The sequence below is a fragment of the Bubalus bubalis genome, chromosome 9 (genome assembly GCF_019923935.1).
Source record: "Bubalus bubalis isolate 160015118507 breed Murrah chromosome 9, NDDB_SH_1, whole genome shotgun sequence".
Classification (NCBI taxonomy): Eukaryota; Metazoa; Chordata; class Mammalia; order Artiodactyla; family Bovidae; genus Bubalus; species Bubalus bubalis.
The window spans coordinates 91,127,221-91,142,368 of NC_059165.1; the positions used below are offsets into that span (position 1 = coordinate 91,127,221).

At 50.6% G+C, this 15,148-nt stretch overlaps 1 protein-coding gene across 2 annotated transcripts in view; it reads left to right on the plus strand.

Annotated features, from left to right (window-relative positions):
• ATCAY (ATCAY kinesin light chain interacting caytaxin) overlaps positions 1 to 15,148 on the plus strand; it is a 41,191-nt gene extending 26,043 nt beyond the window's left edge. For both annotated transcript variants that reach the window (XM_044947942.2, XM_006042540.4), the window contains 7 exons: positions 1,301 to 1,432; positions 2,350 to 2,436; positions 4,252 to 4,350; positions 5,035 to 5,070; positions 8,642 to 8,713; positions 10,007 to 10,039; positions 12,179 to 15,148. In XM_044947942.2, the coding sequence (XP_044803877.2) occupies positions 1,301 to 1,432; positions 2,350 to 2,436; positions 4,252 to 4,350; positions 5,035 to 5,070; positions 8,642 to 8,713; positions 10,007 to 10,039; positions 12,179 to 12,188 (469 nt within the window). In that variant the 3' untranslated portion in view covers positions 12,189 to 15,148. The remainder of the gene's footprint in view (positions 1 to 1,300; positions 1,433 to 2,349; positions 2,437 to 4,251; positions 4,351 to 5,034; positions 5,071 to 8,641; positions 8,714 to 10,006; positions 10,040 to 12,178) is intronic.

Here is a 15,148-nt window from a genome sequence, read left to right on the forward strand (position 1 = left end):
TGGGACTTCATTGGTGTCCAGTGGTTAAGACCACACCATCCTTCGGTTCTTAACGCAGGGCCGTGGGTCTGATTCCTGGTTGGAGAACTAAGATCCCATATGCCTCCTGGTGTGGCAAAAAAAAAAAAAAAAAAACCTGGCAGATGACAGTAAGAGCTCAGCAAATCGTTATCACTCCAATTTTCATTATTATGAAGATTTCCTTCTTCCTCGGGGGGCAGCAGGGTGGGGGGGGGCGGTTGAGGGTGCCAGGTGGGTCAGAGGAAGAGGAAGTACCCATGGAAGGTCAGATCAGAAAGTGGCCTGACTTACCAAGGAGCCCAGTCTCCCTGATTTACAGATGGGGAAGTGGAGGCTGAAAGAGGAGAAGATTCTTCTGAAATCACTTAAGGGGAGACAGGGCTGGGATGGACCCCAGGTCCCTAAAGTCAGGTGCAGTGGACCACTGGCTGTGGGTATTTGTCCCCCAAGGGCATCTGGGGCTGTTGCAACTTACATTCCAGAATTAATGGAGACATTAGATGAGTTCAAGAGTATAAATCACTTGGCACCTAGTAAACACTCAAAAAAATTGTTGTTTAGTCCCCCAAGGGCATCTGGGGCTGTTGCAACTTACATTCCAGAATTAATGGAGCCATTAGATGAGTTCAAGAGTATAAATCACTTGGCACCTAGTAAACACTCAAAAAAATTGTTGTCTAGTTGCTAAGTTGTGTCCGACTCTTTCCGACCCATGGACTGCAGGGCGCCAAGCTTCCCTGTTCTCCACTGTCTCCTGGAGTTTGCTCAAATTCATGTCCATCAAGTTGGTGATGCCCTCCAGCCATCTCATCCTCTGTGGTCCCCTTCTCATGCATTCAATCTTTCCCAGCATCAGGGTCTTCTCCAATGAGTGGGCTCTTCCCATCAGGTGGCCAAAGTACTGGAGCTTCAGCTTCAGTCCTTCCAACGAATGTTCCGTGTTGATTTCCTTTTAGGATCGACTGGTTTCATCTCCTTGCAGTCCAAGGGACTCAGTTTAAAAAAAAAAAAAACAAAACTCCTCAGTAAGATAGTAACTACTACTATCATTGTGCCCACTGACCCAGATTTGGGGGGTGTTTGGGAGTCCTCTGCTCCCCTCCCCCGCTTTCCTGCTGAGCATGCCACGACAGCCAACAACACCTGAACAGGTGTGACACAGCCAGGGCAGGTAGAAACAGAAGGGACGGAGGCCACAGGGCCCTAGTCCCGGGGAACTGGGCTTCCTGACTCTGAGCCAGTCCTGCCGGGTCCCCGGTCCTCTGTGCCTCGTGACTAGGTACGTCATCAGCAGCCTGGAGCTCCTCGTGGCGGAAGATTACATGATCGTGTACCTGAACGGCGCCACGCCCCGGCGGAGGATGCCGGGCATTGGCTGGCTGAAAAAGTGCTACCAGATGATCGACCGGAGGTGAGTGCATGGGGCTGGGGGACGGCCTCAGTGTGCGGTGGGACCCGCGCACGGAAGTCCCCCCAACTCTGAAAGGGCGCGGCTGGGGCGGCCATAACAAAGCGCCAGACTGGGCGGCTTAAACAGCAGACGTGTATTGTCTCCTAGTTCTGGAAGCTAGAAGTCTTTGGTCAAGTTGTCTGCAAGGTCCGTTCCTTCTGGAACTGTGAGGGAGAACCGGCCCTGTGCACGCCTGTGTGCAAATGCCCCCTTTTATAAGGACCCCAGTGACTGTGGGTTAGGGGCAGGCCCTGCTGGGATATGATCTCACCTTAGCTAATGACCCCTGCAGTGATCCTGCTCCCAAAGAGGGCTGCAGTTCAACTCGCCCGTAGCAGGTGCTTAGAACTGGGGGTCCTAGAAAATCTTTCAGGAAGGAGAGGTGATGTGGCCATGCAAGGGCTTCCCAGGTGGCGCTAGTGGTAAAGAACCTACCTGCCAATGCAGGAGACTCAAAAGATGTGGGTTCAATCCCTGGGTCGGGAAGATCCCCTGGAGGAGGGCATAGCAGCCCCATCCAGTATTCTTGCCTGGAGAATTTCATGCACAGAGAAGCCTAGTGGACTACAGTCCATGGAGTCACAAAGAGTTGGACACGACTGAAGTGACTTACACACGCACGCTCATGGCCACACAGTCAGATGCTCAGAATCTAAATTAAGAGGGAGCTGGGGCCAGACATCAGCTCTGCCACCTGCAGACTCTTCGAGGGGTGGAGGGGGTGGGCTTAGTTTAACCAAGACTCAGTCTCCTCCCCGTCAGTGGAGATCATCAGAGCACCGCCTGGGCTCACAAAGTGGGTGACACCCATTAGCTGCTCCTTCCCCGGGGCTTTCCCCCCAGGGAGCCCATATTGCTCTCTCTGCCTCCCCACACAGACTTCGGAAAAACCTGAAGTCCTTAATCATCGTCCACCCATCCTGGTTCATCCGCACCGTTCTGGCCATCTCCCGCCCTTTCATCAGGTGAGATCGTGATCTGAGTCCCGATACCCACCTGGGTTGTCCTGTGTCTTTTTTTTTTTTAATCAGCCTTTTCCAGCTTCTCTCTTGGGAGTCTATATTGTTGCTTTACACAGTTTAAAAGTGGACTTCCCTGGCAGTCCAGTGGTTAAGATTCTGTGCTTCCAGTGCAAGGGGATTTGGGTTCCATCCATGGTAAAGGAACTAAGATCCCGCATACCGTGTGATACGGCCACTATCTGGACCTTTGTCGGCAAAGGGACGTCTCTGTTTTCTAACACACTGTCTAGATTTTTGTCATAGCTTTCCTTACAGGGAGCAAGCGTCTTTTAATTTCATGGCTGCAGTTACCATCCGCAATGATTTTGGTGCCCAAGAAAATAAAATCTGTCACTGCTTCCACTTTTTCGCCTTCTATTTGCTATGGAGCAATGGGACCAGATGCCATGATCTTAGTTTTTTTAAATGTTGAGCTTCAAGCCAACTTTTTCAGTCTCCTCCTTCACCTTCACCGAGAGGCTCTTTAGTTCCTCTTTTTATTTTTTATTATTTTACTTTTTGGCCATGCTTCTCAGCATGTGGGATCTTAGTTCCCCAACCAGGGATCGAACCCAGGCCCCCTGCCGTGGAAGCTCGGAGTCCTATCCACTGGACCACCAGAGAAGTCCCTATTTGATTATTTTATGACTTATTGTACAGTTACTTTCTCTTAGCCTTAGAGAACATAACGCATTGTTAGAAAAACTGATTTGACCTTGAAAAGGAGTTTATTTGACATTGTACCAAAATTAGATTTAAGGTAATGTTTTTTTTAAAAAAATCACGAGTTCAAAGCCCCAAGCTGGTGACCAGTCACGTCAGTAGTAGCCAGTGGCCAGAGCTGGATTTGGACAGGAAGAAGCCATTCACCCTGGAAGAATGGAAGATGAATCAGCAGTGCCCACGTGCACCTGTCTCATGCCCAAGTGACTACTGGTGCCACCAGACAGTGACGATGGTGCCATGAAAGTGTTCTTGGGAAGACTGACAAGAGGAGCACCTCCTGGGGAAGATGGAGCCTGGAGTCTGATATTAATAGCATCTCGTCCCTCTCTGCTTTCTTCCTTCCTGCCCTCTCTGCTCAAAAGTCCATATAGTCAAAGCTATGGTTTTTGTAGTAGTTGTGTACGGATGTGAGTTGGACCAAAAAGAAGGCTGAGCGCCAAAGAATTGATGCCTTCAAATTGTGGTGCTGGAGAAGACTCTGGAGAATCCCTTGGCCTGCAAGGAGATCAAACCACTCAGTCCTAAAGGAAATCAACCCCGAATGTTCACTGGAAGAACCGATGCTGAAGCTGAAGCTCTAGTAGTTTGGCCACCTGATGCAAAGAGCCAACTCATTAGAAAAGACCCTGATGCTGGGAAAGAATGAAGGCAAGAGAAGAGAGTGACAGAGGATGAGATGGTTGTATGGCGTCACCGACTCAATGGATGTGAGTTTGAGCAAACTCAAGGAGATAGTGAAGAACCGAGAGGCCTGGTGTGCTGCAGTTCATGGGATCTGAGTCAGACACGACTGAGTGACTGAACAACAACTCTCTGCTCAGCGGGGACTGGTGTCAGACACATGGCTCAGGAGCCTTCCCTTGCAGGCAGAGACCCCAGGTTCTGCTCTGTACCCACACCAGGGGCAGGGGGTGAGGTCTGGCATGGGCTGAGAGGGAGGTTTGGGTGAGTGTGCTGGGGCATCCTGGAATAGGCTGCCATCGCTCCCTCTGACTCTGAGTCACCACCCCAAGGGCTGGCTTTCAGACGTGTCCCTCCTTCTCCTCCCGCCAGCGTCAAGTTCATCAACAAGATCCAGTATGTGCACAGCTTGGAAGATCTGGAGCAGCTCATCCCCATGGAGCATGTGCAGATCCCAGACTGCGTGCTACAGTGAGTGTCTTGTCCTGTGGGAGCGCCGCCCACCTCCATCCCCATCATCCCCAGAGCTGCTCATCTCCCAACCTCCCATGCTCTGCCCAGTCAGGCTGCCAGAGAACCAGACCTGAGTGGGAGAGCAAGACAGAGGGAAATAGAGTGAAACAGGCACCTGTGAAATGACAGAGCACAGCGGACCTGGCCCCTCTAGTGCAGGCAGAGAGGCCAGTGAGTCCTGGCCCCTGGCTTGTCTTTATAAATAAAGTTTTATTGGCACACAGCTATACTTGTCCATTTACAAACCATCCACGGCTGCTTTTGAGCTACAACAGAATCAAGGGGTTGCCACAGAGAATGGTCTGAAAAGCCGAAAATATTGACTCTCTGGCCCTTTGAGGGGATGCGTCTGTAGACAAAGCCACATTAATAATTAATTGCTTTATCCTGGCTTTGTTTAGGGCAGATACTAGAAATGTCTGCTGAGTTGCAGCAACACCAGACACTGGAATATGCCAGTAAAACAGCTATCCCTGCCCTGAGGTGGGGTGAGGTGGGGCTTTGTAAAGTATCTGCAGGCTATCCTGTCTGCTCTGAAGCCTGGCATGTGTTCAGATGTGACAGTGAGACTGCTTTCCTGTTCCCAGAGGGGAGGGGATTCCCAGGCCACCTCTTAAGCCTTCTCCTTTGTCTCTCTTCCAGGTACGAGGAGGAACGGCTGAAGGCCAGGAGAGAAAGGTATGTGTGGAGCAGCCCATATTCTGGCCGGGTTGGGGCTGGCGCTGAGCTGGGTCAAGGCTGGGGGAAGCCGGCGGCTTCAACTCAGTTGGGACCCATGTCATGCACGCATGTGTTTCAAAGCCCTGCCTTCTCTAGAGGGGTTGGAGTCAGACCCAGGCTGGAATCCAGGCTCCCCTGCTCAGTCTCAGCATAACATTAGACAAGTGAAAAATTCACAGCCATCCTGCAGGTTATCATGAGGAATTAGGACCAGTATAGCCCACTGGGCAAAAATAGTGGGCTCGGTAGAGTCCTTCTGATGATGCTGATGGCAGTGAGGGCCCAGCCCTGGGGAGCCTCCTAAGGCCCCCAGGTTGAGCCCTCCCTTCAGGAGGCCACTCTCCCGGTCTCGTCCACCCTCCGGGGCTCACCCCCCAGGTCCCCCTCCACTCCCTGCTTTCCAGTTTCCTCCTCCCTCCGAAACCATTTATGTCAGATTGGGACTTGAACCCAGCCAAAACCCACAGTGCCTTGTTTCAGGACCTGATGAAACTCGGGTTCTTGATGTCTCACCACAGAATTTAGTGAGAGACAAAGTGACAGGTAAGAGGTGGATTTATGCAGTTGCAGAGAGAAGTACACTCCCCAGAGAGAGTGTGGGCCATTGCAGAGGGCAAGCGCGGCCATGAAATGTGGTGTGGCTAGTTTTTATAGGGTGGGTAATTTCATAGGCTAATGAGTGGGAGGATTATTCCAACTATTTTGGGGAAAGAGTGGAGATTTCCAGGAATTGGGCAACTGCCCACTCCTTGGTCTTTTGACAGTGCCTTGGAACTGTGGTGGTGCCTCTGGGTGTGTCATTTAGCTTGTAGATCGAGGATCAAGGTCTAATCAAAGTCCCCTTGTCTCCCTTCTTGGACCTATTTGATTCTTATTGGTTTATGTTGTGTCCTTGGGCTATGTCATTCTTTCAAAAGTTGTGCCCTGCCCCTTTTCCTCCTGTTACACCTCTGGAGACCCCTCATCCCTCTGGGGACCCCAATCTGTCCTCTGGACTGGGCCCTCTGCTCCGCGGGGTTCCCCTCTTGCCCTCAAGGGTTCTCTGCTCCCTCCAGGCCAAGCCCTCTACCATTCAGGAAACCCTCCACCCTCCAGGGTCCCCATACTCTGCATGCCCCCTCCTTCTCCCTTCCAAGGGCCCTCCACCATCTGGGAACCCCCCTATCCTCCAGTTCCCTCCTCCTTCCCAGGGCCCCCTCCATCCTCCAGGGCCCGCCTCCCTCCGGGCCCCCTCCACTCTCTGGGACCCCTTCTGTCCTCCAGGGACACCTCCAAGGGCACCCTCTGCCCATGTAGGTCCTGCGGGTGCAGGAGAGAGGGGAGACAGAGCAGGAGTCCCTCCGGGTGTGGAAGAGAGGGGAATCCATCTGCTGTTCCCCTGCCCAGGGCCCTGGGGATCCTCCTGGGGACCTGGGCCTTATCCTCTGGACAGTTAAGCCATGGGTCATGAAGATCCTTTTTGTATTGTTCTTCTATGTATTCTTGCCACCTTTTCTTAATATCTTTTGCTTCTGTTAGGTCCATACCATTTCTGTCCTTTATTGCACCCATCTTTGCATGAAATATTCCCTTAATATCTCCAGTTTTCTTGAAGAGATCTCTAGTCTTTCCCATTCTGTTGTTTTCCTCTATTTCTTTGCATTGATCACTGAGGAAGGCTTTCTTACCTCTCCTTGCTATTCTTTGGAACTCTGCATTCAGATAGGTATATCTTTCCTTTTCTCCTTTGCCTTTAGCTTCTCTTTTCTCGGCTATTTGTAAGGCCTCCTCAGACAACCATTTTGCCTTTTTGCATTTCTTTTTCTTGAGGATGGTCTTGATTACTGCCTCCTACACAATGTCATGAACCTCCATCCATAGTTCTTCAGGCACTTTGTCTATCAGATCTAATCCCTTGAGTCTATTTGTCACTTCCACTGTATAATTGTAAGGGATTTGATTTAGGTCATACCTGAATGGTCTAGTGGTTTCCCCTACTTTCTTCAATTTAAGTCTGAATTTGGCAATAAGGAGTTCATGATCTGAGCCACAGTCCGCTCCAGGTCTTGTTTTTGCTGACTGTATAGAGCTTCTCCATCTTTGGCTGCAAAGAATATGATCAATCTGATTCCGGTATTGACCATCTGGTAATGTCCACATGTAGCATCATCTCTTGTGTTGTTGGAAGAGGGTGTTTGCTATGATCAGTGCGTTCTCTTGGGAAAACTCTGTTAGCCTTTGCCCTGCTTCATTTTGTACTCCAAGGCCAAACTTGCCTGTTACTCCAGGTATCTCTTAACTTCCTACTTTTGCATTCCTGTCCCCTGTAATGAAAAGGACATCTCTTTTGGGTGTTAGTTCTAGAAGGTCTTGTAGGTCTTCATAGACCTGTTCAACTTAAGCTTCTTCAGCATTACTGGTTGGGGCATAGACTTGGATTACTGTGATATTGAAAGTTTTGCCTTGGAAATGAACAGAAATCATTCTGTCATTTTTGAGACTGCACCCAAGAACTGCATTTGGAACTCTTTTGTTGACTATGAGGGCTACTTCGTTTCTTCTAAGGGATTCTTAGCCCACAGTAGTAGATATAATGGTCATCTGAGTTAAATTTACCCATTCCAGTCCATTTTAGTTCGCTGATTGCTAAAATGTCTATGTTCACTCTGGCCATCTCCTATTTGACCACTTCCAATTTATCTTGATTCATGGACCTAACATTCCAGGTTCCTATGCAATACTGCTCTTTACAGCATTAAACTTTATTTCCATCACCAGTCACAGCCACAGCTGGGGTTTTTTTTTCGCTTTGGCTCTGTCTCTTCATTCTTTCTGGAGTTATTTCTCCACTCTTCTCCAGTAGCATATTGGGCACCTACCGACCTGGGGAGTTCATCTTTCAGTGCCATATCTTTTTGCCTTTTCATCCTGTTCATGGGGAAGGCAAGAATACTGAAGTGGTTTGCTGTTTCCTTCTCCAGTGGACCACATTTTGTCAGAACTCTCCACCATGACCTGTCCATCTTGCTTGGCCCTGCACGGCATGGCTCATAATTTCATTGAGTTAGACAAGGCTGTAGTTCATGTAATCCGTTTGATTAGTTTTCTGTGATTGTGGTTTCTTATTCTATTATTTTCTAATCTTTGGTATTATTCTGATCCCTCTTATTTATATTTTTCTTATTATATATATATATATATATTTTTTTTTTTCTTTTTCTTTTTCTTCTCTCTCTTTGCTGTTGGAGTCTGGTTTTACCCCTCAGGGGTTGTTATCTTTTAGTCTTCATTATTGTTCTGCTTTTTTTTAATCTCTCTCTATTTTTTCTCATTTTTTTTCTTTCTTTCTCCCCATGGCCTTCATCTTGATGAATTCCTGACCATCCCATCACTTGCTCCACCCTCTGGGCCCCGGCACTTCCCAGGGCAGGCAAACCCTTTCCAGACTGCTGTCGGGTCACGGCAGCCCAGATGGAGGGGAGTGGGAGCCAAGAGCCCCTCAGCCCACTCAGCCAGCTGGTTACCCCTGCTCACCTCTTTCTGTTCCCAGCGTGAGGCCGCAGCCAGAGTACGTCCTGCCCAGGGCTGAAGAGAAGGCAGAGGCGGGGCAGGCAGAAGACAGGTAAGTGTCCAGGTGGCCGTGGGCAAGAGCTCACACCTGCCAGGGGCTGCTGAGCCCAAAGAACATCAGATGAAGGTGATCTAAGGTCACTATGGTGCTGAAATAAGACAACCTTGGGACTTCCCTGGTGATCCAGTGGTTAAGACTCCACACTTCCACTACATGGGGCTCAGGTTCCATCCCTGGTCTGGAAACTAAGATCTTGTATGCTTCACAGTGAAGCAAAAAAAAAAAAGCCCCACCACGAGACCTACTCCATCAAACCATTTTAATGTGAATTTAGTACATCTCTTTAGAGTCCCTTGGACTGCAAGGAGATTAAACCAGTCCATCCTAAAGGCAAGCAACCCTGAATATTCATTGAAAGGACTGACGCTGAAGCCAAAGCTACAATACTTTGGCCACCTGATTGAAAGAGCCGACTCATTGGAAAAGACCTGGATGCTTGGAAAGATTGAAGGCTAAAGAGGGCAACAGAGGAGGAAATGGTTGGAGGGCATCACCAACTCAATGGACATGAGTTTGACCAAACTCCTGGAGATAGTGAAGGACAGGGAGGCCTAGTGTGCTGCAATCCATGGGGCTGCAAAGAGTCAGACATGACTGAGCAGTTGAACAACAACAGTTTTGGGCAACCAGTACCTCTCTCCCAAACATTCTTTCCGCCCAGAGGGAGACCCTGTACCCCACTAAACAGTCCCTTCCATTCCCATCCCCCTCCTAATTTTTCTTTAATCCAGTGACTCTGTTATTATAAAAGTCCTTTAGTGCCTCCCCCTGGGATGTGCAGACAGATGGCATGGCCCCCTCCTTCCCTGTCTCTTTCTGTGCCATCTGCCTCCTGCAGTTGCTGCTTGTTGTACCCTTCTTCTCCTGTCCTTGGGCTCTTTGAGGGAAGTGGCTATATCCCGGGACTGTCCCCTCCTCCTCCTCCCACCTTGCATCTATCACAGGCCAAGCACGGGGGCCAGGGGCAATTGATATGCCTGAGAGACCAGGATCTGCTCTCAGATGGAGGCTCTGGCTGGCCTTTGTGCGGGCCCGGTGGGTGGGTCCCACCTTCCAGGTGGGTGGGCCTGGGGCAACACTGGTGGTTTCACTTTGTGGCAGCCAAGGGGCTTGGCCGTCCTCGTGACTACCTGTCCTGGCTCATTTGTTACACAGCAGACACATGCTGACGCTTGCTTTGTGCCAGATCAGGATGCAGCCATGTTGGGCCTCATAGGGCTCACAGCCAAATGCCAAGGCTCCCAAACAGGCAACTAATGCTGGGATTCCTTCCTTTTCCCACAGGTCTGCTTTGGCCACAGAAGATCAGGAAACGAGGTGCATGGGAAGCCGAGGGGAGGGGGAGTGGTGGTTCTTGGCACGTTTTTTTGGAAGCATTCTAAGTGGAACCTAGCCTGGATGAGTCCCCGGGACTTGGTGGTGGAGGGAGGAGGCACCAGGGAGGCAGAGAGATCATGGTTACCATGACAACAGGGCCTCCTCTGGGATTGAGTGAGCAGCTGGTCCCTGCCCAACTCCAGGGGGTGCAATGATGGGAGGTCCCAGGCTGAGGACCCTGGCTGAGGCATTCACCCATAGCCAGGACCCCTGAAACCTGGGATTTAACTCAGCTGAAGGGTGCGCTGCCTGCCCACTATCTATCTCAGTGTGTCTGCCTGGCTCTAGATGCCAGAAAAAGCCTCCCTGTGTGTCTCGGGTCCTGGGGACCACCCTCAGGGTCCATGGTTTGCTAGAAGCACTCACAGGACTCAGCAAAGCAGATCTGCTCACGGTTATGGTTTATCACAGTGGACGGGTGGATACAGATCAAAATCAGCAATAGGAAGAACTGTATGGGGCTGGGCAAAGAGACACAGGTGCAAGTTCCCAGCTGTTGTCTCCCAGGGCACTCGTGGGGACAGCCCTTTATTCTCCCAGCAGCCAAGTGTGGTGGCACACACCAAGTGTCACCAACCTGTGCTGCTCGCCAGGAGCCCTGGCGTCCAGGGTGTTTACTGGGGGTCAGTCATATGCGTGGTGGGCTGTTCACATGGCTGACCTTCGTCTCTAACCCTTCCAGAGGTTGAGCTGATACCACATGGTCCACAGCTCCTGTCTTAAGTCACACTGTCAGCATAGACTATCCAGCATGACCCAAGGTCCCAGGCAAACAAAGATACTCTTATCAAGAAGGACATTCCAGGGTCATGGAGGTGGCCTCCAAGAGGCTGGGAAAGGGCCAGACTTTTCTTTGGAATGTGCAGGGTTAATCCTTGACCACATTCTCTGCTACAAATCTGTAACATGGGCCAGCTACATGTCTTAATACTATCCATGTGACCCAAGAAGCCCCAAGCTGAGAAATAAACATCAAAAATGGACTTAAACCAGAACTGCCCTGGAGACCCTGAATAGAGGCAAGTTCTCAATACATTTCTGACAAGACCATCTCAATCCATGCATTCTGAAAATAAGTCCCCGTCCACAAACACAAAACACAAGGAAATCATTCACCATGAAAAAAGTCAGATACAACAAACAGCAGAATTAGACCCCCCGGGGAACCTCAGGCAGAGATAATAAAAAACAAGCACTTTTAAAATGATTAAATACATAATAGAAAGAATGATTGGGAGCAATGGATAGATGGACAGATGGGTAGATAGATGGATGGATAGGTAGATGGACAGGTATATGGGTGGGTGGATAAACAGATAGATGGGTCCTGTGGATAGATGGACAGATGGGTGGATGGGTGATGGATAAGTCAATGGATGGATGGTTGAATGGGTGTGTGGATGGATGGATGGATGGTTGCTTGGATGGATGTGGATGGATGGTTGGATGGATAAATGGATGGTTGGTTGGATAGATGGGTGTGTAGATAGATGGATGGTTGGTTGGACAAGTGGATGGATGGATGGATGGATGGATGATGGATGGATGGTTGGTTGGATGGATGGATAAATGGATGAGTGTGTGGATGGATGGATGGATAAATGGATGGTTGGATGGATGGGTGTGTGGATAGATAGATGGTTGGTTGGCTAAGTGGATGGAGAGGTGAATGGTGAGTTGGATAAGTGGATGGATGGATGGGTGGGTAGATGATGGATGGGTGGTTGGTTAGATGGATGAATGGATGAGTGTGTGGATGGATGGATGGTTGGTTGGATGAGTGGATGGAAGGATAGATGGATGGAATAGATGGGTGAATTGAAAACTGACCCAGTCTGATTGAGGGCACCCGCCCTGGGGCCTACTCATTGGCTGGGGCACCAAGAGAGAGGTGCCCTTCAGAACCACACCTGGAAGGTGGGTGGCAGGTGGCAGACTTGGCAAGGTAGGTGCCACCCTTCCTGTTGAGAGCATGCCAAAGCCAGATTAGATCATTCTTTTCAATTCCACACACATGGAACATTTTCCACTTTCTCTAAATCCAATCATGGTAACTTGACCATGTCTCTCCCTTTTCAGCATGTCCTGAAGTAACGTGAGCACAGAGGAGAACACGAAAGATCTCAGATGCCAAGAAACCTCTGTCGGATGCCCTGCGGCCCTGGATCTCATCCTCACCTCATCCCAAGTCCCAGTCTCCAGTGGGGTGCCCATCTCCCCCATCCATCTCTGAAACCCAACATCCTTTCTAGCTGCTTGAAAACACTTAAAAAAAAATGATGCAGTATTAATGCATCTGGAAAAGGACCCAATTCTCCACCCTTCCACACTCATGAGCTCATGGCCAAGAAGAGCGAGAAGCATCGAGCATGGCCCATGCGTCTTGGTGGCCTCAGAGACCCCATTCCACTGCATAGACTCCTGGTCAGGACCCTTCTCTTGCGTGTCACCTGGTCCAGGTTGGAGCCACAGATGCCCACCGACTCCCTTGGCTGGGTCTGGATTCTTCCTCGTGCCTTTCCTCCCAGAACAGTCCCTGCAGTCCTGGGCATAGGGCCTGGAAGTTCAGCACCACCCCCAGCAGCAACATGTCCTGGGGGAACTGCCTGACCTTGGAACTCACGGCTTTTCCTTTAAACCAGCCCCCTCGCCTCCTATAACTCCCACCTCCTTGGGGAACATCAGAGGCCTTGGCACCAGTGAGGGCCACTGATAATCATCCTTGCCCTACACTTGCAACCACCCTCTCCCTCAGTCTAGAACATTCTCCAGCCCCTTGAAGGCAGAGGCCATGCCACAGGGCAATCCAAACCAATACCTCCTACCGAGAGAATGAGCCTCCTCACTTCCCCAATCCCTCCCCCTAGCATGGAGTTGGGATGTGCCCCCTTGGGTTCCCACCAGGAGCAGAAGCTGAGAAACCAGCTCTCAAGATAAGCTCATCACAGAAATACTGACGGACGAGAAAGCATATACAGGGTACTGGACTTTTGAGTGTTAAAAATGTCACTGGGAAAAATAAATCACAGTGGTCTGGATGCTATGGCCACCTGCATTAAAAGGAGACAGATTTCCTTAGGGAGGAAAGGAAAAAAAAGACTTTTCTAATGTGCTCCAAAGACCAGTCAGGTGGGCTCTAGAGGGAGTGAGTTCCCCATCTCTTGAGGCATTCAAGAAAAGGATGAGCAGTGCTTGCACAGAGTGGTCCCCTGCGGTCCCCTACAAACCTGAGAGTTTCTGTTTCCGTGAAAATTGTGAGTGGTTCAGTTGTGTCCGATTCTTTGCAACCCCATTGACCCATGGACTATAATCCACTAGGTTTCTCTGTCCATGGGATTCTCCAGGCAAGAATACTGGAGTGGGTTGCCATTTCCTTCTCCAGGGGATTTTCCCGACTCCGGTATCAAACCCGGCTCTCCTGCATGGCAGGCAGATTCTTTACCATCTGAGTCACCAGGGAAGCCCTCTGTTTCCACAAATTTGTGCAGAAGTCAAACAGGGGTGGTGTCTGGCCTCTGTGGCAGGCATCATCCAGGTTTGATCGACCCCCTACCCCAATCATCTCCCAGTAGGAGATTCTTGGCATCAAGGGGGTGCCTCTAGGGTTACCCTGATGACAGGAGGGAGCCAGTGGCACTCAGCACTGAGGCAAAGGGACAACAAGGCTTTCTGCATGACAGGAATTGTCCCACCAGTGGCTCCCATCTTGGAAAATGCAGGGCCTTGGGCCTCTGTCTTCTGGAACCCAGCACTGCTCCTGCAAGGCTGGGGCCTTTGGGTGTCTGGTGGGATTTTTTAATTTGTATTTCTGCTCTGTTTCCTGAATGTCAAATAAAGGACAGGATCCGTGTTCCCGGCTCCGATGAGTTACCTGGAGCCCAAGGCAGGCTGCTCCCCTCCACTCCCACCCTCCCACCGAAAGCCCCCTCCATCCTGGGTCTGCTCATGCCCCACCTGTGCCCTGAGTGCCTCCTTTTATAAAAGGTGCCTTGGCATCTGCAGGGCTGGGTTGAACTCCAGATTCAAGTGACTGGTTCTGCTCTGCTGATGAGATGGACACGTGGCCTGCAAGGCCCACAAATCCACAGTATAGTATACACAGTAACTCCTAGCAACAGTGCTTCAGTGACAGTGAGAAAGGAGCCGGGGATAGGAACTGATGCAGTCCACCCAATGTGACAGCTACTGAGAGCCTGCAGAGCCAATGGGGCTTCCCAAGTGGTTAAGTGGTAAAGAATCTGCCTTCCAACACAGGAGACGCAGGTTCGATCCCTGGGTTGGGAAGATCCCCTGGAGGAGGAAATGGTAACCCACTCCAGTATTCTTGCCTGGAGAATCCCATGGGCAGAGGAGCCTGGCAGGCTACAGTGTGTGGGATCTCAAAGAGTCGAACACAACTGACAATGTGTGCAAAAACGTGTGCAGAGGCCACAGAGGGACGAGAGAGGCAGACCATCCCGCCCTCAAAGATTCTGTGGCCTAAAACTTTCGGCCAAACAAGAAATTTCAACACGGACCCCCACCCCGCCTCCCAGTTCACTGTGGCCCAACTGCCACCCCTCAGGACCACCAGCAGCGCAAACAACAGGCAAGTGGAATCAAGGACCCCAACCCAGCCACGCAGACCCCTCCAGAGTAGAGAGAGAGCCCCCCAGGGAGGCGGTCTCCAGGCTGGCTACCTCTTCACAGGTGCATGAGGTTCTGAGGCGCAGCTCCACCCAGATGGGGCCACCACATCCAGGTGGGAGCCTAGCCATACCCTCTGAAATGGGCTTTGTGGAAGATTTCTATTCACGGGGCAGTTTGGCGGAAACAGTGGACACTGAGCCCTCCTTGTGAAGGGACATTGGGTTTTCCTCTGTGACACACGGGGTGCGCCCTAAGTCCACCCCCGACCCAAGGTCGTAGTTCACACGCCCATGCTTCCGACAGCCAGCTTTGTGGTTTTTAAAACAAACAATTCATTATGATTACTGTTGTGATGTAAAGACATCAGTTCCACGGGCTTTGGGGGATTTTTATGGGAAATAAAGCACCGGTGAGAAGGGA